Consider the following 24,430-nt stretch of genomic DNA (forward strand, 5'->3'; position numbering starts at 1 on the left):
TCTATTTAGTTTTAAATTAAACACTATTTTCTAAGACATTAAAAAAAGCTTCAGCAGTAATTTCATTATAGTAGCTTAAAATAAGTTGTATTCAATAAATAAAAGTTTGAAGTCCTCTAAAAGTTTTCAAAGTTTATGCTGCTATCTGTCAACATGCATATTAAAGAATACAGACATTGAATACTCATATATGTTTTGATTAGAAATATTTATGTTGAGTAATGTTTATGAAATTTCTAGAGCTTAAATAAAACTTGAAACAGATACTTTGAATATGTTTAACTCACTTTTAATATTTTTTCAAACTTAAATTCTTAAAGAGAATTCTATTGAAAATTATAAAAGTTATTACAGTATACTGTTAAGTTAAAAGAATAATTAAAAAAGAACTATATAAAACTGTATTCTACTTAGCATTAAGTTTTAGAAGTTAAACATATCTCAAAATGTTATTTTTTGATAAAAAAAATCGGTAGTATAAAGTTTTATTTACTTACCGATGTAATACAAGTTTTGTCTTGTTTCATAGTTTAATATAAAAAAATATTACACTATTATTAGACTTTAAAAATATTTAAATAACTTTTGAGATGTAAACAATCATGTTTTAAAGGTTCCTAAGCTATTATTCGAATTAAAAGAGTGAGACAATAAAATTATCATAAAAATCTAATGACTTCAACCTTTAATCCATCGTTTTTGATTTTTTCAAATGAAAACAAAACTTTATAAAATGGTATTATTTAGAGTAAAATTTTCTCTAAGGTTATTATCTTTTCTCAACTTGAGCTTTAAGTTTTAATGTTTCTAATTCAAAGAATTTTTTTTATAATTATGCAGGGTTCAATTTTAACTTTTTTTTGGAGTTAAATTTTTTGTACTAAGTTAAATATTTGTAACCTTGTTTAACTATTAACAAATTTGACGATTAACAAAATGATTTTCATAAGATTAAAACACACTATTTGAATCACTTCGTATAGAAAAATTTAAAAACTAGACACAGAACAAAATAAAAAGTAACTTATAAAAAAAAACTTTAGTCTTTTATTCAACAGAAAATGTAGTTTATTAAAAAATCTTAGATTTTTATATCTTAACTTTTATCATTCATTTTTTATATTAATTTAGATCTTTAAAAACTTACCAAACATTGTCTTATATTATAAAGTACTATTTAAAATAAATGTTTGAATTCAAAACCTGTTTTAAAATTTAACAACCTGCTTAACTAACAAAAAAATTATATACGATAAACACATTTGTAAAATAAAAATATCATAAAAATTTTTGATACGATATTAAAATCTTATGTTTTCTATTAAAAACTGTACTTTGTTTATTTTTGTTAAAGAAGTTAGTAATAATAAAACATATATATTTTTAAATTTAGAACTAGATTAAAATTTAAAATGATATAAGATACTTAAATGTATTTACTTTTTTAAAACTAAACAATATAATTACTTTATTTTAATTAGCATAATGAAACATAGTCCTTTTGTTATTTTTATGTATAAAATATAAGATGTATAAGTTTTTTTTAGTTTAAAACAATCGATAAAGTTTAATTTTAATGTCTAAAATAGTATTACTGCTAAAATTGTTGGTAATACATAACTGTTTTTTACGGTTATATATGAAGTATTACAGTTTACTTTATCGATAGCTTGCTTGCCATACTTTGTAAATTTTTAAAAAAAAACTTTTTTTTGAATTCACAAACTTTATTTGCCAACAATATTTTTATTTTCGGCTCTGCATTAAAATTGAATGCAAACTATTTAAGCCAAAGTTTTATTCAATAAAACCTTACTACAAGATTCGAATATGAAAACTAAGTATAAAATTTATCTACTTACTACGTAACTAGATTACTTTTTTTTTGAAATTTAATAACCAGCACTTTTTAAGTTAATATTTTTAAACACTTTAGGCTGTTTTTATTAACATCTATTACAACAAACATACATTTTTCTTGAACTAAAAGAATATGTTACAGTTTATAAAATTTTCGAAAATTTTTAAAATAGTTTTTAGTAAAATAAGCGGTAACGTATAATTAAAAAAAAAATATTTGTAGGTAAGATAGGTAACATATTTTATTAAAATAAAATTTATTCAATTTCAAATAAATCTTTACTATAAAACTTTACCTTTTGTATAGACATAGACAAGGAAAAGATTAATAAGTTTTTAAATTAAGTAAAAGTAATTACATTGTGAGTTTTTATAGACATTGAAATTTTTAAATTTTGAACTACAACTTAGATTAAAACTCATAACTCTTATTTTAGCACTATAACTAAACAACTTAGGCTTAAGTTATGGCTTTAAGACTTTTAAATGCTAATTGATGTAAATTTCAATATAATTTGTATTTAAAGTTTTTAATTATAAATATATCTGTTTTTTCTTAGCAAATAAGTTTTACTAACTAAAGTTTATTTTAGTTGGTTGAAGTTTAATTAAAGAGTTTTGAAGAATACGTTATTAAAAAAGATTAGTTAAAAAACACTGTTCTTTAATCTTTGAAAAGTTTTTCACAACAAGATTTATTTTTAATAGTTAATTTTGTTTCAAAAAATAAAACTAAAACTATAGTTCTTTGTCTTAAAAAAACTAATTTGACCGATCAAAAAAAAAAAGGTTTTAGTTGTAAAATTAAATTTGTTTTAACCTCAAACTATCATTCAACTAGTACTTCATATTTTCAAAGCATATAAAAGTAGTTTTGAGTTTTGTCTTTTTTAAGTAAATGAAAATTTTAATATTATTTTTTTAAATGCAATACTTCAAAGTTTTAGAATTGAAAATTTTAATTTTACCGACAAATAAGTATGGTATAAAATTTTCGGTTCAGCATGTATTAAGTAATAAGCTGTTTTAATGATCCTAGAATAATTCAGTTTAATTTTTTGTTGAACTTAATTTTATTAAAATATACCGTATACTTCTAACTGCTAAAAGTAAACGTATGTATTTAAAAACTAAAAGTATTCTTATGTTAATAAAACAGATTTAGTTCATTACTTGTTAAAATGTTTACTAAATTTAGAGTAATCTGAACTTTAAATTGTAAAATAAAGTTTGTCTTATATACTGTTTTATATTTTGAACTAAGCTAAAGTTAGTTTTTTAGTTTTCTAGTATTTTGAGATCTATCGCTTTTAGTTTTAAGTAAAACTTAAAACACAAAAAAAAAAACAGTATTAGATTTGATACAAGGTAACTACAACTTAGTATAACAAATCAAAAGTAGTTTGTTTGAATGTTTTAAATTGTCTTGGTATGTAAATTATTTTAAAATTCTCAAAAGTTTAAAAATTCAGTTAGGGAAATAACTTTAGTTATATGAATAAATTTTTAAATAAAATCAAACGAAAGCAAAACTTTGTTTGTTTTTAAAAACAAACTTGACTGCATGAAAATGCCAGATATTACTTGTAAAAACTTATATTTTTATATAACGATTAAACACTTTAAAAAACTAAAAAGCTTAAGCTTATAAGAAAAGAACTGTTTCTTTTTCTTGAACAGTATTTTTACAAGTTAAACTACAACTTTTACCTTTTTTGAATTAAAACGAGTTTTAATAATATTTTATTTTTAGAATTTCCAAACCTATTTAGCCATTGACGCACGCATACATAGATTTAAATTAAATTTAACCATTAATATTTAAAAAGCCTCACATAAAAACTGAAATAACAAATTACGAGCAGGACAAAAATCAGTAATGAAACTTTAACTAATTTACCTATATATTTTAACTAATCCAACACTGAAACTACGAAAGTTTTAAATCTTTTACCATTTTTTTTTATAAAGAAAGTACTATAAACTTACTATACACTGAATTTATAGCATTACATAAATACTAATGGTAAAAACTAGGTGATAATAAGTTTAAAAATAACAATATTGTTTATTGGCTGATCAAAGAAGAGCGCTTAAAAAGTTTCGTCTAAGATCCTGATTTAGGAAAGAACTTTTCAGTTATCAAGTGGTAGGCCAGAAGAAAGAATTTTTTTCATTAATGATTACAATTTTACAGACTAGTCATGAACTTAGTTTTAAACTAAAATTACGACAATTCTAACTCGACAATTAAATCTATAATATTTAAACATACGAAGATTTAACCTGCTATACTTTAGTATAAAGTAATTCCAGCAGAATTTCTTTGTTTAAATTATTTTTTTTAAACTACCAAATTTTAAGTATCAGCAAAATATAGTTTAGTATCATTAAGTTTAACAATTTTAACTCGAGAACTAAATTCGTGACATTTCAAATTACTATTAATTTCGAATTAAACTACGACAGTTACAGTTTCGAAATTCATAGTTACGAAAACTTATATTACATTTGAATTTATCTTAATTACTCTTTTTATATTGATTATTGTTTTTTATTTTAATGTCTTTTAGTTAACATTTTAGTCCTGGACAAAACGTTAACAGGTATCCGTGGTGTGTAACTCGATTACGAAAGGTTCTTTGTGGGTCCTAGGACCAAATAATTTAAGCGCTTTTTTTTGTTGCTCAATAAACTATATATATATAATTTTTTTATGTTAAAAAACTAACTTAAGTCAAAGTTGCCAAGTTTCAGTCAGTTAAAACTAAACAAATAAAGCAAACAAATGTTTGACATATCAACATTAAAACTTTTATAACTCTGACCTAAAGTTATATTACATATATGTTTCTTAAAGTTTATACATGCTAGTAGTGTAAAGCTAAGAGTCTATTTTTGTGCAGAAATGTTAACCAGCTGTAATGTTTCTAGGATAAAATTAAAAATTTTTAAAGAAAGGTGCTATAGGCTTAAAAACTCATTATCAAGTTTAGTACAACTATATAAGTTTTTTTTTATCGTTTAAGTTATACTTAATCTTAATCGTCTGGTATTATTGGTAAAGTAAATAATTAAGCAAAAAAAAAGTCTTTCTTTTAATTACTAATCAAAAGTTATAAGATTTAACGTTAAAAGGCGTTAAATCCTGGAGATCCTTATAAGTTAAGCTTATCAGAATATATACCACAGATGTTTTTGTGTCAAAACTTTATTCCAACTAACGCCGTTAGTCGAATCAAAAGTTATTAAGAGCTAGTAAATATTTGTTGCTTTAGTAATTACTAATAAATGATAAGTCTTGGCTAAACTTAAACTTAGAATTTTAAACGATAGATATTACTAAAATGGTCTAATTTAAAATTTTTAGAAAACAAATTTTTCTTGTTTAAAAGTAAATAAAAGTTTATAAGTTATTCAACAAAAAAAAATATTGTTATTCAAATGTAAATTACTGAATCATTTGAAGTATAAACTATTTTTTTTTAGTAAATCTAAATTACTAAAGTGTTCTTAATCAATGTGATTTAATTGAAAAACTTTAAAGAACCTAACACAAATTTTACCCTAAAATAGGAGTGAAAAAAATAAACTAATTAAAAAATAGTGATGTACTGGACCCACAATTTCGGGTCCGGCCGGATCTGGATCCGGACTTTTTTTTCAAATTAGAATCCGGCCGGAACCGGATCAGGACTTTTTTTTCAAATTAGAATCCGACCGGAACCGGATCCAGACTTTTTTTTCAAATTAGAGTCCGGCCGGAACCAGATCCGGACTTTTTTTTCAAATTAGAATCCGGCCGGATCCGGATATCAGACAAAAATGGCAATATCCGGCCGGACCCGGACCCGGATAGTGAGTCCGGTACATCACTAGAATAAACTAGCCAGAGTCAGAATGAGGCTTTTAAAAACTGAAAAAATAAAATTTTAATCTAATAATATGTAGAACAGCTAGCCACAAGGTTTACAAATTTAGGTCTTATTTACAATTTAAAATCTGAAATCAAGTTCTTAAACAAAATACACTAGAAAATTACAAAATATTGAAAACTGGATCAGCTCAAACTCATTCAAAATCTAAAATAAAACTAGCCTGAGCTTTTATAAAAAACTAAACTAGCCTGAGGCAGTCCAAGACTTTCTAAAATTCCCAAAAATTTTCAAACTAGCAGGGTTGCCACTGTTTAAGTCAATAAAACTAGCTAGAGTGAGTATAAACAAGCCTGAGTCAGAATGAGGTTTAAAAACTGAAAAAGATACTTTAATCTAATAATCAGTAGAACAGCTAGCAAAGGTTGACAATTTGGTAGTAAAGTTGTAGACTGATTGTGGTACACTTAACTTATTAGTACTACCCATCATAATTAAATCCTACCTTATTTATTTAATATCTAACAAATACTAAATTCTAACTGGGACTACTTTCTATAATCAGACACGACAGTTTTGAGTGATGAATCTTTTATATAAAACACAACAAGAAATACTAGCATATACAAAACTATTAATTAATTTGGTAACACTTTAAAAACTGGAAGCTATTTAAATCTGTATCAAAAGACTTAAAACAAAAATCTAAAAATTAAATAAAACTTTTAGTAAACAAGAAACTGTAAAATTTTTAATAAACTATTAAACTATAAACCTGGCTTAAATATTTAAACAATTAAACACCTGTTGAAATATTCACTTTTAAAACAAAACACTACTTACAATAAGCATTCACAAAAACGTTCAAGATATTTTGTTGCTTCAAGCTACACACCAAACTAACTAACTGCTTACATATAAACTGCCTGTCATGTTCTGATGTTTTGTTACATCAGTATTTAGTTTGAAAAACTTCATCATATGATTCTCATTGGCTCGTACATTCAACAGTATTAACTCTAAATATTCTCTGAGCTCAACTTTAAACAATAAATAGTGCAAGTATTCATTCCAAAGCTTTCAATTTTACAAAATATGTAAAGAGTTGCATTTAATGAAATATTTAATTCATAGTTTAAATGTAAACAAATGTAAATTAGTCACGTGTACAAAATGAGCCAATCACGGTAGGTGTTTATGTTTAACTGACGAAAATGAATCTTATTAATTTACACAGGGTTTGTTTATGAAAAAATACTTTTCAGTATGCTCTTTTTTACTAACTACATCCGGGTCCGGCCGGATCTCTGTTAGGACCCGGCCGGACCCAGATCCGGACTTTTTTTTAAATTAGAATCCGGCCGGAACCGGACCCGGACTTTTTTTTCAAATTAGAATCCGGCCGGAACCGGATATCAGACAAAAATGGCAATATCCGGCCGGACCCGGACCCGGATAGTGAGTACGGTACATCACTATCAAAAAACTAAAAACTTAAACACGCTTGTAACTAAATACACTTTGTTAGAAGTATATATGCGTTGAACTTGAAAGTCGACGACATTAAACCATAAATTTATAATTACTGCATATTTTCAGAATTAATCTGAAAAAATTGTAATAATAAGGCACACTTAACATGCCAGAAACAATAACTAACTAGTGTCTCACGGGCCCGACTTGTTTAAAAAGTTTTACTGCATAATTTTGAAAAATTATATACAGTAATCTGCCACCTAGGTACGCACTTTTAACACAGTGCAAAATTACGTACCCAATCGGCAGTGAGTACCTAAGAAATTTCGGTCTTTAATTAACTTCATTAAGCCTAGTACAAACTCAAAGTTTACAAATGACTATTAAAGCCAAATCCTCAAAAAAAATCACCATAAAAACAAAGCATGTTTGTTGAAACTGTATTAAAAGTATTTAGACTTTTATTTAATATATGTATTTATATGTGAGTATTTATTAATGTATACTTGTATTCAACCCACAAAGTTTTTTAATCTATGTTGTATTTCCTTGTACCTTTAAAACTCACATGGTACGTATAATAAACTACTAAGTTTACATAAAAAAGATTTATAAACATTGAACATGGTTTTATTAAACTGTTTTATTCAAAGAACTAAATTTTACTCCTGCTTACTTATTATTTAGCATTTTTTACATTTTAACTGGTTGTTTTGGTAAAAAACACAACATAAAGGATTTTATGATGTGATGTTCTTAGGAGGATATGGTGTGGTGCTTATAATACATTGTAGTTTCTGTTAATGTCGCTTTTTGCATTTATGATACAATCATGGGCTATGTAAATGCAAATTGCATTGTTTATTATTTTCGTATATCTAAACTTTGTATAACATTTTAAGTGTTTTTTATTACTATGTTTTAATCATGGGGTGTGCAAATTTAAATTGTACTGTTCGTTATTCTCGTTTACTAAGTAAACTGTAATATGTTTGCTTTAGATATAGGATTTGATATACAACTTGTAAGTTTGTAACTTATTTTGTGGTCCCTTTAGTTTTAGTCTATCTAATTCAATACTGTGTATATTAATTTTAAATATATTATTTATGTATTGCTACTTTTAGAATTTTATTTAAAATAAAAAAATATTTCATTTTGAACACAGTGTTTTTCGGCTAAAAAGTGTGTACCATACTAGCAGTACGTACCTAGGAAGTGCATATCTAGGTGGCAGGTTATTGAAAGATAATAATCATAAAACACTCTACAAAAGCTAAATTGATACGAAACTATCATCAAATAAGAACTAAAGCATATAAAAAACAAAATTGATTGCACATTACAAAGTATTTGCTAGAAAAAAGCTCAATTTAATTAACTCTGAAAAAGCCAACCTTATACGACGCAAGCCAGATTCAGCACGCAGACTTTAAAACTTTTTATTTCACTCTATCTATATGGAATAACAATTTCTTGAAATAAATTTTAACACTAAATGACTAAAATAAATGTTTACGCAGATCTTTTTTGGGTTCTAATGCAATTAAAATCTTAAATGTGTTTAAGTGTTTAATGCTCGATTAACTTAAATAACTAGCTACGTTCTTTTATGTTCTTTAAAGTTTATGTAACTTTTTCAAGACTTTTGAAAAAAAAAATTACAAAACATTGTAACATTTTAATTTTAAAACATTTAAATAGTTTTTCACCAATCAAATTTAAAAAGAAGAACAAGGATCGTATGTAGCACAGTTTGGTAAAATCAGTTAAACATTTAAAGATAAATAAATTAAAATAAACTTTTAATGGTTTTAGTTCATTAAACTTCTGTTTTAATATTAAAAATTAAATTTAAATTTTATAGTTATTAACTTTTTTTCACTTAAAATTTTAGATATAAAAAAGAGCTTGGAAATATCTTTTTTCTAGTTGTATACTTAATTTCATTAATGCGAGTATGAAATATTTATAATCATATGTTTATTAATTAATTTGATATAACATCATCCTGTTTCTAAGTTTTATTGGTCTTAAATATTATAAAACTCTATTTAAAATCTAAACTCTAAAAACAACTTTATACTATGAAACTGTTATAAAGAAGTTTTGAGTTGAAGTATTTTTAAAAGAATATTTTTTTTTAATTAGGATCGTTAGATAAAATTGTATCGAAAAGTATTAACTAAAACTATTAAATTTATTACGAAACTAGCAATTAACAATTTTAAGGCGATAACTGCAAATTAAAGATAAACAGTACTATATTGTGGTGGCACTATTAAAACATTTTTTTTTTTATAACTCATTTTTGTTTACTAATTTTATAACTTTAAATTTTTCCTGGATAAATTTTAAACTGTATTCAAATGATAAACGACTTGATAACTGAAGGGTTTTTGTACACTACGTCGTAGGATCAATTATTGTTAGCCCTTTTTTATTGTTCAATAAGAAATAAACAACAGTATATGTTAACTATTAATAGTTTATTTTATTACAAATTTCCATCACTTAATATTAGTTAATTTATTTACTTTTAAATCTATATTTTTTTTATACGTAACTGTCCAAAATATAGGTTTAATCGTTTGCTAACAAATTATTAGTAATTATTAGATTTAATGAATGTATTTCGTTCATTCATTAACAACAGTAAATTTGAATCAGTTATTCTTTCCATTAACGTGAGTGCTTTGTTTGTGTTATGATTTGTTGTTTTGTTGTGTATTTTAGTTTACTTTATGTGTTTTAGACTTAATAATTACAAATATTATATAGTTTTATAACAGTCGGACTTAATATTAAGTATTTTACCTATTATTAACTATTATCTGTAGTACTTATTTTATTTTAGTAAAAAATATCTACACACCTGTTTACTCTTTGCTTTTATTCTTTCATTACAGTAATTATATTTTTTTTACAGAACCCAGTTGAAGTGTGTTGATTCGTTAACACACAGAAACATATGTTGGTACAATAAAGGAAGATTACTGTACAAACTGTTTTTTTATACGTCTTTTTTATAAGCTTTTTTATATGAGAAGATCTAACTATACTGTTTCTTGGTATATTATTTATAATTTTGTGGTTAACGCTTATGAACATTATAAAAGTCGAATCACTAAAACAGTGTACTATACTGAAAATATGCTGTGCATTGATAAATATCTAAAAAATAATACAGGACTATTTAGTCTAAAAAACACTAGAATTATTTATAAAGTATTTATTATTGTTATTGAAACAGATCTTAAACAATGGTTCTGTTTAATACAAACACAATTTATAAGTCAAATAGCAATTTTAACGTATAGAAAGATTCTATAGTCGTTTAATTTATTCAACTATTGAACCTTATTTGATTTTTAAGAGATTATATGATATAAGTCTTATATCTACAAAATTTAAAGGCAGTGAAAAGTACTCTTGCAGCTAAGGCTAAAATATAAAGAGATATTTTCATTAACTAAGTATAAAATCGTTTGTTTAAGAATCTAATACGTAATATTTTAACTACTTATAGCAATATGCTGGATCATTAGGTTCTTCGTTTGAAAGTAGAAACAAATGGTTTAATGTTCCTTTAGTAACTGCAAACACAAACTTAAAACTATTCTTCCAAAATATATTCGGGACTTAAAAGTCAGAACTGAAGACTTATTAACAGAGATATCTAAGCTCGGAATAAAAATAAATTTAATTAAAAACAAAGCTGGACTTAGGTGATATAGAAAAGCATAAGAGTAAGAATTAAACTCAGTTTAATTTTAGATAAAAGAAAAAAAAACTTTTTGGTAATTGTCAAAGTTTTTTAACTCTTACTTATAAAATTTTAAAAGTTGTTGCAAATTTATTGTGTCTATCTTTTAAACTGAATAATTTGATGACATAAAAATAAATAAAAGTTTTATTATAGTTTTGTGTGCGCTTTGACGTAAAAAGTATAAGCTGACTGATGAGATGAACTATTTATTTAGAACTGACTTATTGAGTAGGATAGGGAAACAATTGTATAAAAAAAACTTAATGTTTTATAAATAACATATTCTGGCCTAGCACTTACAACTTCTTGTGGAGAATACTATTATATGTATTTAACAAATATTAAAAAAAAATCTGTAATTTTATTGTTTCTTCTAAAATTTTTTTTAAGATAATATGTACGTTATAAAAAATTGTTGTGCTTAAAACTGCTTGAGTTTCAAATTCTCAAAATATGGCAATAGATTAATAGCTAAAAGTGCTTTTGTTTTTAAATCGGAGCAGTTTTTACCTTTTTTTTAATATAGCGGCTGTTTATTTTTCTTCTCAGAAATTTCGCCAGGATAACATTTTATTTGAAACAGAGCGTTGTGTTTACAACCGCTCGAACTTAGAACTCTTAAAATATGGCAATTACTCTGGACTGATCGTTACTTTTCGAATCGGTAATGTTAAAAAGTTAAAAAATGTTTAATAATGAATGTTCTTGAATTTTTTATGAAATCTTATGAAAGCATAATGCAACTAATACTTTTTCATTCATGAACACTCTAGAAACAGTAATTTTGTGAATTTTAATTTATAGAAGGATTGAGTTTTAAATAATCCTAGAAAAAAGATTGTTCCAATTGGTTAAGTGTTAAAAATATTTTCAAGTAGTGGTCTAGGGGTCACAATGATATAAAAACTGAGAAGTTTAAAGTTTCAGAATCTAAACCCTTCACCAATAAAAAATATAAATTGTTATCCAACAAATGTAGTCATATTTACAGGGTTGCCACAAAACCAGGGATCCCTGAAAAACCTGGAATTTGACAATTTAGGCTAATAATTTTTAAAACCTGTAATTTGGAACAAAAATTTTATAATAACCTGGAAAAACCTGAAATTTTTAACATGCTAAGTAGTAAATTTTTGATTTGAGACAAAAAATCTATCATATAGATTATAGATCAATTTTTTTGTTATTATCAAGAAAATTTATATCAAAAAACACATTTAAAGTAACTTTACAATATCTTTTAAATGTTGTTGTACTATTTGAAACAGGTTTTTTACATTAAACTTAACTTTAAACTAAGAATAGACCCAAAAATTAAAATAGACTCTAAAATCCTGAATTAAATTTTAAAAACCTGAAGAAAATTTGTCAAAAACCAGTGGCACCCCTGATTTAAGTTTTATTTGTTTATGATAAATAAGTTTAAATTTAACTATGTTTTTATAAAATATTAATTTTTAGCTTAAAGTTATTGTTAAAAAAGACATCAAGTATAATATAATTTCAGCTTAGTATTGGTGCAACATCATCCTAGGTCGGGGGTTGGCAAACTACAGCCCGAGGGCCGCATAAAATTTTTTTTTTCAGTTAGTTTATTTTATAAATTATCTCAACAAACAAAAATCAAATTTTAGTGTTAGCTTTAAAGGATAATTAATTGCCTAATATTTTTTGTTCAAAAAAAATTATCTTTAAGTATGTTTTTTAAAGCACATAAAAAACGTTCCTTTTTTGACCTGCCAACCCCTGTCCTAGGTAATTACCTAGTAGTTATATCAATTATGATACTGTAACATAAAATTAATTAAATATTTTAGTTTAAAATAATTAAATTTAATTTTACTATGTAGTTATATAGCTTTTCTAAAACAATGTATTTTTTTAGATTAAACATATTAGGCTTAAAACATTGACTTTTATTCAAAATTATTGTTAAAAAGACAGGAATGTAATATAATTTCAGCTTGATATTGGTGCAACATCATCTTTGGTAAATTATCAAAATTTTATTGTCACTAAAACTGCAATTTGCTAATGTTATTTAAAAAATTTGCTTCAGGGTCAAATTAAATTTTTTGAATAAATTAAAACCTTCCAAGTTTTTGGTTATGTATTTTTGAATCGATTTTGATTAAAAATATGATTTTGTAAAGTCTGAAATTTGTTTTGGCAATTACCTAAGATGATGTTGCACCAATATCAAACTAAAAATATATTATATTCAGTCTTTTTTAACCATAATTATAGGCGAAAAATCAATGTTTAAAGTTAAATATGTTTATTCTAAAAAAAACTTTGTTTTAAACAAGCTATACAAATACATAGTAAGAATAAAATTATTTATGAAAAAATGAAATATTTAATTGACTTTATTTTACAATATTGTAATCAATATAAGTTATTGTATTGATATAGTCCAGTGGTCGGCAGGTCAACAAAGGAACGCTTTTTGCGTTCTTTAAAAAATATATTTAAAGATAATTGTTTTGGACAAAAAAAGTTTAGGCGATAGATTATCTTTTAAAGATAACACTAAAATTTAATTTTTACTTTCTGAGAATGTTAATACATTAAACTAGTTGAAATTTTTTTTTTTAATGTGGCCCGCCGGCCGCAGTTTGCCGACCCCTGATATTGTCAAATAAAAGTGATTAAATATTTAGTTTTTGTTAGTTTGTGATAAATAAGTTTAATTTTATTTATGTATTTATAATATATATATTTTAGACTAAAAAATGGTTAAAAAAGACATCAAATATAGTATACTATCAGTTTGATATTAGTGCGACATCATCCTAGGTAATTATCTTTTTTTATCTTGATCTGTGTCAAGCCTGTATTTATTTTGAGATTTCAAGTGAAGGTAATGTTTTTTTTTTTAAGTTATAGACCCACCTAAGGACTTGATTATTCTTATTTTCTTATTAATAGTTTATGTAAACACCATTTAATAGTAATTTTAAAATATTTAGTGGTGTATCAGGATTGCCACACACTCATGCTGTTCAGGATATCTCATTCTACTCAGTATAACTCCTACTAGTTTGAAAACTTTCAAAAATTAGTGCAATTAAGACCAAATCAGGCTATTTAGAATTTGTTTAAACACTAATGCTTGTTTCTTTTATTATTCAGAACTTAGATTATTTTGTACAGTCTTTATAAATCTCAAGCTAGTTTTTACAGCTAAAATACCTTTCTTGAAGTTTTTGGTTATTTTAAGTACTTTGTTTTTTTTGTTGTTTTTAGTTATTTAAACTTGATTAACAGCTATTTTTCAGTTTTCAATTCATAACACTATTTGATTTGTTATTATTACTTCAAACTAACTTAGACCAGCTTATTGTAACTCAGGCTAGTTTTTGGTCACTCAGGCTGACTTTATTGCCTCAAAAATTTGTCTTGTATTTACAGTATAAATGGGACTAGAAAACTGGGAAAAAAAATTATAAAAACCAATAGCCACCCTATAGCATTAAATAAGTCTGCTGAAAGGTATTTTCAAATTTTTAACTGATTTTTTTTAATAATTAAGAAAAAAAACTTTTGATTTTCTGCTCATATTTTTTTTAGTTTAAATATAAAAGCATTGTGAATACACTTTCTTAGTGTTTTAAGAAACATTCCCTGAAAATTTGAAGTTCCTGGCCTTAAAATAGAAAAAATTAGGTTTTGTACTTATGAGAAAATAATCACAAACCAGTGTGGTTTGTAGCTGTAAATTTTTTCAAAGATGTCTTTATCAAAAAAATCGGCAAAAGTCTACAGAGCAGAAGCCTAGACTTTTGTTTGCTGTGAGACAAGCTCCAGTTTAACAAAGAGTTGATCATGCCAATTCGATCATCAGACCACAAGCTTTTGGTAGACTGAGACCGGTTTTGTCTCTACTAGGACTCATCAGTCAATCCCATCCAAAAAACTTGTAGTTGTCAATCTACAAACGTTTTATCATGCTTTTACATCATTTTAATGACTTTTTTGATAAATTGATTTATTATATAGATTGTTAACTAAGCTACAACATGCTTTTTACTGATTAAAAAAATTCAAAATAGTTTTTGAGATATAGCGATCAAAATAGGAGGTGACAATAGGTCCCTTATGGAAGGCGCAAACTAAAACAGCAAAAAAAGACTATTTCACTAAAAATATATTTTCTCCTACGTTTTTTGAAATAAATACCTCAAACTTTTAGGAAATGTTCCTTGCAATATTTAAAAAATTCTGTTGAAGGAATTTTATAAATATTAAAAGAAAAAAAAAAACAAAAAAAAAAAAACAAAAAAAACATTTTTTTTTGTTTTTTTTGTCATAAATTTTAATTTTTTTAATTTCTGTTCCGACAGATTTTTTTGAATATTGCAAGTAACATACCCTGAAAGTTTGAGGTAGTTATCTCAAAAAAGGTAGGAGAAGATAGATTTTTAGTGATTTCTAGTCATTTGCTGTTTTAGTTTGTGCCTCTCATAAGAAATCTATTGTAGTCTCCACTTCGACCAGCTATATCTCAAAAATTATTTTGAGTTTTAAAAATCTGTAAAAAGCAACTTGAAGCTTTATTATAACTCAATAAAATAAGAATAAATTGTGATGTGAAAAAGATGTTTCACTCCCCCCTATGCCCTTAAAAAGTTTTTTAGATAGTAAATTCAGTAAAAAAAAAAGGACTCCCTTTGGTCCTAACATGTGGGTTGTTTTTTGGCAAAAAAGTTAATTTTTGTGGTTTTAGAAAAATTGGTTTTTTTTCAAAGTTTTCTCAGTAAAGCAAACTTAATTTTTAGTATATTTGTTTTTAGTTCTACATTTATACATTTAAAGACTACTTTAGCAGTTAGTAATAAACTAAAAATATAGCTAATTAACATAATAAAAGTTTATAAATTTGCAACTACAATAAAATAAAAAGTTTTTATGAATAAATAAATAGTTTGCAGAAACGTTTATACAGAAATGATTAATAGAGGTTTGCTTTCATCTTCAAGAAATATTTCATTGTTATGGAAACAAGGCTCTCTAACCTTGTCAAGGTTTGATAGTTGTATTTTGTTTAAAATAATTGTTAAAGTGTGCATTAGGGTGAATCTGTTGCACCGAGCTTAGAGTTAAGCTTAGTCTAACTTTTTGTGTGGGCAAATCACTTAAAAAACAAAACAAATAAAAATTAGCTTTCTAGCTTTTACCACCGTCATGCTATTTACATTTTTCTGAAAACAACTCCTATGTAAATCATATGAGACCTTAAAAATTTGACCTTAAAGTTTTAGGCTAAAAAGTTTTTTAAAAGTAGAAATCATCACAAAAACACATTTTACGCGTTTTTAGACAATTTAAGAAAATCAAAAGATAGTTTAGAAAAATCTTCAAACTTATTGCATATTAGTTAAATTCAAAAAAAAAAGTTTATAGACAAAAATCCGTCTTCAGTAAACTTATGATAAACTAATAGAACTGAAACACATTTATGCACCTAACTAAATAATAGTGAAAAAATATATTGTGACGTAGTAATTCAAAACTGTGTATAAAACTAAATTTGTAAAGGCTAGAATTTTTTTACATATAATGATATTTTTGTATGTAAAAGTAAATTTAAATAAAAAGAAAGTAAAAACAAACATTTTTCCAATATAAACCTTAAATAAAAAACTCTCTTTGTAAGAAACTGTTGATGTAAGTGGTTGAATAAATAATTACTGTTATCAATGAAATAAAGATAAAAATCTTTTCCTAAACAATACTTTAAGCAATTACAAAAACCTTTGTTAATAAGAAACTGTAACTTACAAACTCCTCACTTTAAAGAAATATTTCTACTGAAAGAAACAAAACTACTGGTATGAATTATCATCAATATAAATCTGGTGAAATTAATCCAATCTTAAGCAATTTTGATTATAGTTAGATGTTCTGAAAATACATAAGTTTACCCCTTTCTACAATTTTATTTATTTTCACGAAAATTCAATAACATTTTATTTAAAACCAATTCATGTTCACAAGTGTTTAATTTTTTTTTAACTTAAATTTTTTTTATATTATACTATGATTTCATAAGAGCCAAAAATAAATTTTACTCAAAAAAAGTTTCAAGCCCTATATTCATTGTTTATATTTGAAGTGTTATAACAATATCGTTAAAAGAAATTATAAAATAAATGTTCTTATAACAATCTTTAAAGTTGTTGTCTTTGACCAAAACTGAGTCTGCTTTAAAATATCTTGAAAGAATTTAATAAATATAATTGATTCTCTAGAAGTTGAGATCTTTTATTAGTTTTTGAAAAATTAAAACATATAATGTTGTTTGTATACGTTAACTTGTTTTTTCTAAACTTCAATAGGTGCGATTGTTTAAAACTATAAATTTGATGCTAAAATAGTTACAAAACAATAGTTGAATTAAAGTAAAAGAAACTCTGAAAATTAATTACTTTAAGGTGTAAAAAATAAATTAGAACTGTCTAAAATATTATGTCTTATAAAAGACAAAACTTAGAAATACTCAATCTTTATTTTTACTGAACTTATAATTACTTTAGTTTTCCTATTGGCTTCTACTACTTATAATGTGTATTTAAATGTTCTTTCTTTATTAGGAGGAAATATAATTGAAGCAAAATAGTTTAGCTTGACTAATTAAAGAAAAAATTACAAATAAGCATAAAAACTTTGGTGTAGTAGTGTTACTATTTACATAATCTTTTAAATTTTATCTGCTTGAGTCTTAAAAAACTGAGCATTCACTAAATAGGTACAAAAATAAAAGAAGTACAAGGTAATCTTATCTAAAACAGTAAGCACTAAGGCTTCTTTTGTAATACTCAATAATTAAGTTGTTCAGATGCATTATTTTTTAAATGATTAATAATTTACTTGATGATGCAATTTATTTAATTTAATTTGACTTGTATTGCAAATATATTTATGGTTGTAACTTTAGATGGTTCAATTTCAAGAACATACATGGTGATGAGAAATATGTTACAAAATATTAATGATAATCTTTTTATTCTATAAAAAATTAATACAATGCTTTGCTTAAGGGTTGTAACTTATGGTATCAAACACCATTCTAAAAATATTTTGTTAGAATGTAAAAGGGTCAAGAAATTTTAACAACAGTTGAGACTGCATCACATACTTTTACAATTTTATTTTATTTTGTAGAGTTTAAACTAAGCTATAAGTTGCTCAAACAGCTTTTAAATATTTATACAAATTTTTGAGATATAGACACTTAAACTTGGAAAGTACAATCAGCTCCTACAGGAGGGGAAAACTAAAACATTAAATAGATAAAAATAACTGAACAAAAAAGCACCTATTTCGTCTAACATTTTTGATATAAATATCTCCAAATTTTCAGGGAGTTTACAGGGAGCAGTAATATATAGAAAAATCTGTAGTAACAAGTTTGACAAAATGAAAAGTAAGAATTTTATAACCAAAAACAAAAAAAAAAGATGTTTATTTTTGTTAAAAAAAGTTAAAAGTTAAAAATTCCTTAACAGATTTTTTTCTATATATTATAATAAACATTCATAAGTATTAGGTACTTATCTCAAATAACGTAGAATATAGATTTTTAATGTACATAATTTTTCCACAGTTTTATTTTTCTAATCCCATAAAGAACCTATTCATTTCCAAGTTTAACCAGTTTTATCTCAAAAATTAGTTTGGATATTAAATATCTGTGAAATTAATTCATAGTTTTTTTAAAACTCTTAAAAATAATATACATTTCTAAAAAATAAGATAAAATTGTAAAAAATGTGATATACCTCTATGTTTTAAATACAAAAACAAAACTACAGCAGTTTCAATTCTATTTGAACCCTTTCTGAGGGGTAATTTTTGCAAAAAGACTTTTGCACGGATTGAAACTTACTTAAATTTATTTTATTTATTTATTTTATAAATAAGTTACTTTTTTTTTTTTTTACTTTTACTGTTACCCCAAACATTAAGCCTTGGTCGGTAAATTTTTAATTATAACTATTTTATAATTATAATTATTTTAAAATTATTTATTTTTTTACTCTCCGTGCAAAAGTGTCTTTGCACATTTTATTTAGGTATTATAAATGTATAAAATAAATGTTGGTTTTTGATATACATATTTTTTAGAGTTTGGCTAACTTTTAAAAATATCTTTGCCTAGCTTTATAATTCTTTATAAATTCTTGAAGTATTTTAGGTTTAACTTAAAAGCTTAGTTTGAATATTTTTTTTCTATATAACTATATATCAAAATATTCCGTAGTACTTCAGTTAATTTAAGTTAAACAGTTATATACCTTTATTTATTATAATTTTTGTAAAAACAAAACATTTTTTTAAATACATCTTTAACTTTATACTAATCATTTAAGTTTAATCTGATTTATAAACAATAAAACAGAGCCCCCCTTTCTACAACTATCAAGGTTTTAAATGATGCCCCACAAGAGGAAGCTGAAAGTAAGGCAGTTGGTGAATTAGAACAAGAAATAAAAGAATTAAAGGAAGAACTTGAAAAACAAAAGGAGTCTTCGTCTGATTTTAAGGTTTGGATTCTACAAATTTGATGGTATTTCATTTATAATTTTATTTAAAGTATTTAATATTGTTGTTAACATTTTAAAATAACCTTTACTTAATTTTTATTTCTTTATTTAACTTATACTGTTTAACTGCAAAAATAATTAATATGTCAAATAAAAAATTATTTTATTTTGCTGCAGTAAAAAAAAAAAACTTATGTTAATATTATTGGAATATGCTGAAAATTACAAAAAAGAAGTAACTACTATCTTATTAATGTACATATCTTTGGATGACTACAAAACTTTGAGAAGTTTTATAATACAAATATTTTACGAATAACTGAATTAAGGTAATTTAAACTTAGTAATGTTTAAATATTGTAGTAATTGATAAAATGAAAAAATACTTGTTCAAATTTTTATAATTTTATTTTACCTTTAATTGATATAGTGAAGAATATGAATTTGAAAATAGTAATAAAAAAAAAATAAAGCTTGAAATGTTAAAATAGATGTCATAAGAGATAACAAGCTTATTTACTCTAAAATGTTGTTTATAACGTTTTAGCTGGTATACTTCAAGTTATTTGACAAGCATTTTCAACAAGTTTGATTTTTTTTTGAAACTAACATACTACTTATGTTGCAATTGTTATAGTTACTATATATAATTTTTTCATCTAAAAGTAAATTTGAGGCGCATGAAAAATAAAAAGTAATAAACTAAAAGGAATAATGATAAATATTTAAACATCCTTATATTGCTTAAACGTTTGTAAAGTGGTGAAGGCAAATAAACTTAAAATAGTTTAGAATTTAGAAAACCAAACATTCCTTGGATGACTTTTCAGAAGTAGACTGGCAGACCTGGTTTTATGAAATACTTAATCTTTATAAATACTAAACTTTTTGTGATAGTTATTTTTTTGTAAATTTTTGACTTTTGTTTTTATATAATATAAAAAAAAAATCGATGTTTTTTTATTATTTTTATTTTTAAAAGTTTAATTTCATTGAAAAGCTTGGTTTTGATTTTTAAAATAAATTTTTAGTCTGCAAATGATTTGTTTAGAGCAGGGTTTCCCAAACTTTTTTAAAAAATGCCCCCTTTATAGAAATTAAAAAAGCTATGGCCCCTCCAACAAGTTTTCTCAAAGAACTACCATTAAAAACGCCTAAGACCTTTTTTGCTCTTCATCATCAACCTCAGAATATCTAGTGTAAATTTCAAATTATTACTTCATGGATCCCATGTGACTCCGTTACTGCTCATGCCCTCCTTTTGGCCTCTTTGCTGCTCATGGCCCCATAAATAATGGCCCCAAAGGCCCAGTTTGCGAAACCCTGGTTTAGCGTGTTATAACTATTTTATTTTCTTGCCTGCTGTTTACATTTAAATTTTTCAAAAACATATCAGATTTATCATTTATTTATGTTTTGTAGGCTAAGTTGTACCTCTAATAAAAACATAAAAAAATATTTATAACTTCTAAACTAAAACAATAATTTCACTTTCCTCCTTTCTCATATAAAATATGTAAGATGAACAGTCAGTCGAATGATAATCTAAACTTAATATTAAAAAATTATGCAAACTTGAAAGCTTAAAAATACAAGTAAAAAAGTAAAAAAATAAGTTTACTAAATAATAAACACACACCTTATCTAAAATAAATTAGTGATTACTTAATGAAACATAATTTTATTTCTTTATAAATCAACAAGCTTGAATTAAAAAAAAGATGAACTTTAAATATTTGTACTGGAAAAAGTTCTTCCAATTGATTTATTAAGAATTCTTGCTAGTTAAAATTTATAAAAACTAAACTAAAAAAATATTCAAAAATAAATTTTTTTAATAAAATATAACTATATTATTAGTAAAAAGTAGATTATTACTAAACGAATATTTTTTTTTGTTATTTGAATAAATAGAAAAACGCTCAAGACAAGTTCTTGAGGTCGCTAGCGTAAAAAATGATGAACAAAAAAAATTTCATAAATATAATTATTTAGTGAAATTTAGTTATATATATCTTTTAAAAAAAGTAAAGCATTCTTTAATGGAGTATATTTTATTCTAAATAGAACAATTAAAAAACATTTACTCAGGACAAGTACCTGAGGTCGCTGGCTGAAGGCGAGAATACGCGACTGAGGATGACGAAACAGATAGAAGACGCCAAATTGTTCGGTATCCAGTCCTTCTGCAAGGACCTGTTAACAGTGGCCGACACCATGGACATGGCCGTCAAGTGCATATCGGTGGAAAAATTGCAGGATACTGACGACTCAGTGTGGAAGGTACTAAGATCATAGAATCTAAAATTTTGTCTCTTACTAGACTTTTTTAATATTTACATAAAATTATGCTTACTACTGTTTTAGTCATTCACAGCTAAGTTGGAAAACGAGTAGTTTCTTTATAAAATAACTAACTCATTTGCACTATAAAAGCTATGATATTGTAATTTGTTTTAAACTTAACAATAGAAAGTTCTCTACTAGAGAATCTTTAATGAGAAGAATTGTATTTTATTTTATTATTTCCATTTTTTTTGTATATTTTTGAATTTAAACACGATATTTTAAACCATAAGTTTTTCAGTATTTTGTATACCCGTAATTTTTTGTTTAGTTTTTTTTTTAATAGTACATACCTTATATTAATAGTGCCTTCTATTAATTTATTCGAAAACTTAATTCAAAATTATTTTAACAAATGACGACCTTTTTTAATTTGATATAAAAGTAAAACATTGTATTGTTTGTAATAACCTGTGAGAACAAAGTTTAACATTAAAACTTCAAAAGAGCTTCCATGAGGGGGTGGAGATGACGTACAAGGACCTGCACAAGGTGTTCGAGCGGAACGGTTGCCAGGTGTTATCGCCACAAGTGGGCGACAAGTTCGACCCCAACCTGCACGAGGCGCTGTTCCAGGTGCCGAGTGCTGATTTGGAGCCGCAGTCGGTGGCCCACGTCGAGCAGATCGGCTACCGGCTGAAGGGAAGGACGCTGAGGGCGGCCAAGGTGGGCGTTTCAAAGAAGGTGGATTAGGAAAATAAAGGGGAGAAAAAAGTAGCTAATTTTCGACGTTTGTCATCTTGTTTTAGGAAAATTTGTTTGATGACAGGTGCGACGGTTTACTGCAGTCTATTTACAGATAGTGATTATTTTTGGCTTATTAAAATCTACACCCGTCGTATACTAAAAATGTCTGTTTTGACTAACAAAATATATATTCCTAAAAGTTTATGGAAAGTTTTTGCTTGTTGTATATATGTAATTATTAGTTTTGTGCTTTACGGTTAATAAAAATTTAAGTAGCTCTTTATATTGATATTAAATGTTATTCAAATCTAATTATTAGTAAATTTAGTTACAAATTGATCAGTTTATTTATTGTTGTTATACACTTAGCTTATATAATCTATTTAAAAATTTGTTTTGTAAATTGTATTACTTAATTATTATTATTTTTTCTATTTATTAATAGAATGGTATGCAGACCAAGTAATTTAGAAATAAAAATTTTTATACATAAATTATATGTAATTAGAAAAATGGTTTCTAAAGTTTTTTTTTGTGCATACAATAAACTGTAGTAACTTAAAAACATCTGATCTTTATTACTACCAATAAATCTTTTACAATAGTTAGTTTGACACTTATTAAAAAGCATATTTTATAGTACCGTCTTTAAAATCTTAAATTTTGTATTTATTAATAAAAACTGTTCATAAGAATGAAAACAGTTAGATAATTTTGCAAAAAGTGTGCATAACTTAAAGGTTGTTTGTCTATCAATGAAGCTTTAAAAGATTGAAAAATATTATATATACTTAATTTTTAATTAGTTATTATAATATATAATAGTTATTTAATTTAATTAGTTTAAAAATAATAATTTAGTTTTTTAGTATGTAATATTTTAGATTACGTTAATTTCTATAAGTCTATTTGTTTTGTTATTTCTCTAGTACTTAAATGTATGTTTATAGTCATTATTTTTAAAACTAAGTACAAAAGTATAAAATAAGAGTGACTACTACCAGTTCTGCAAATAAACTTTTAAAACTTTTCTATGTGTTTAATTTTTAGAATTTTGCGCTTTTACAACAGTATGTTTTTGTAACCTTTTGTAAACCTAGAGTCGACAAACATACAACCGTGCTCTGTGTGATTTAAGCTAATATCAATATAGAATTTTGAAGGTGAAATAAGTTTCAGAGGTGACCCTTATTTTTTTAATCAACTCCGACTAATCCACATTTATCCATGCTGGCTTCGGTCACTCAGGTTTGTTTTTTGCTCAAAAAATGAAAACTAGTGATTTAACAGTATCCGGGTACGGCCGGTTATTGCCTTTTTAAATGGTAATTTTAACCTAACCTATCAAGATATATAAACCTAGATGCTTACTTATTATTTATATTAAATTTTGGTCCTTAAGAATAAGTTTTTCGAAAACACATTGTTTTAAATAAAAGTGTTTAAAATAATTAAGTATTACAAACTAAATTAAACATTCTCAAAAGAACATCTAAAATATAGATCTATTGCATTCGCAAATTTTGGCTCCGGTCGTTCGTATCCAGAACTTTTTTTAAACAAAGATCGGTCGGATTCGGTTCCGATAAAATTAGAATTTTCAAAACCTAAAACGTGAACAAGACTTCCTAAATTATTTCGATCATTTATAAACTATAATAGATTGTAGGAAACTTTTTAAGTCGAAGTGTCATCTTAACCAGAAAAGCGTTTTGCGGGCCTGTCACATTTCTTTTGTGAAAGCTCAGTGCTAGCTGCTCTGCACAAATTTATTCTCATGATGAAAACTATGATGTATAACGTCAAAGGCTTCTGCTATTGTCCGTTTCTAACCTTTGATTATGTTCTAGTTAGTAATTAAGTGAAGT

The 24,430-nt window shown here is 25.0% G+C and overlaps 1 protein-coding gene across 1 annotated transcript; it reads left to right on the forward strand.

Moving 5' to 3' along the window:
- Nucleotides 1–15,911: 15,911 nt before the first annotated feature.
- On the forward strand, nucleotides 15,912–23,019 carry LOC145831493 (grpE protein homolog, mitochondrial-like). Its single transcript, XM_082938767.1, has 4 exons — nucleotides 15,912–16,007; nucleotides 19,385–19,529; nucleotides 21,621–21,812; nucleotides 22,323–23,019. The coding sequence occupies exons 1-4, from the start codon at nucleotides 15,931–15,933 to the stop codon at nucleotides 22,566–22,568; spliced, it is 660 nt and encodes a 219-aa protein (XP_082794893.1). The 5' UTR covers nucleotides 15,912–15,930; the 3' UTR covers nucleotides 22,569–23,019.
- The last annotated feature ends 1,411 nt before the right edge of the window (nucleotides 23,020–24,430 follow it).

The sequence above is a fragment of the Thalia democratica genome, chromosome 3 (assembly GCF_965202585.1).
Source record: "Thalia democratica chromosome 3, ktThaDemo2.hap1.1, whole genome shotgun sequence".
Taxonomy (NCBI): domain Eukaryota; kingdom Metazoa; phylum Chordata; class Thaliacea; order Salpida; family Salpidae; genus Thalia; species Thalia democratica.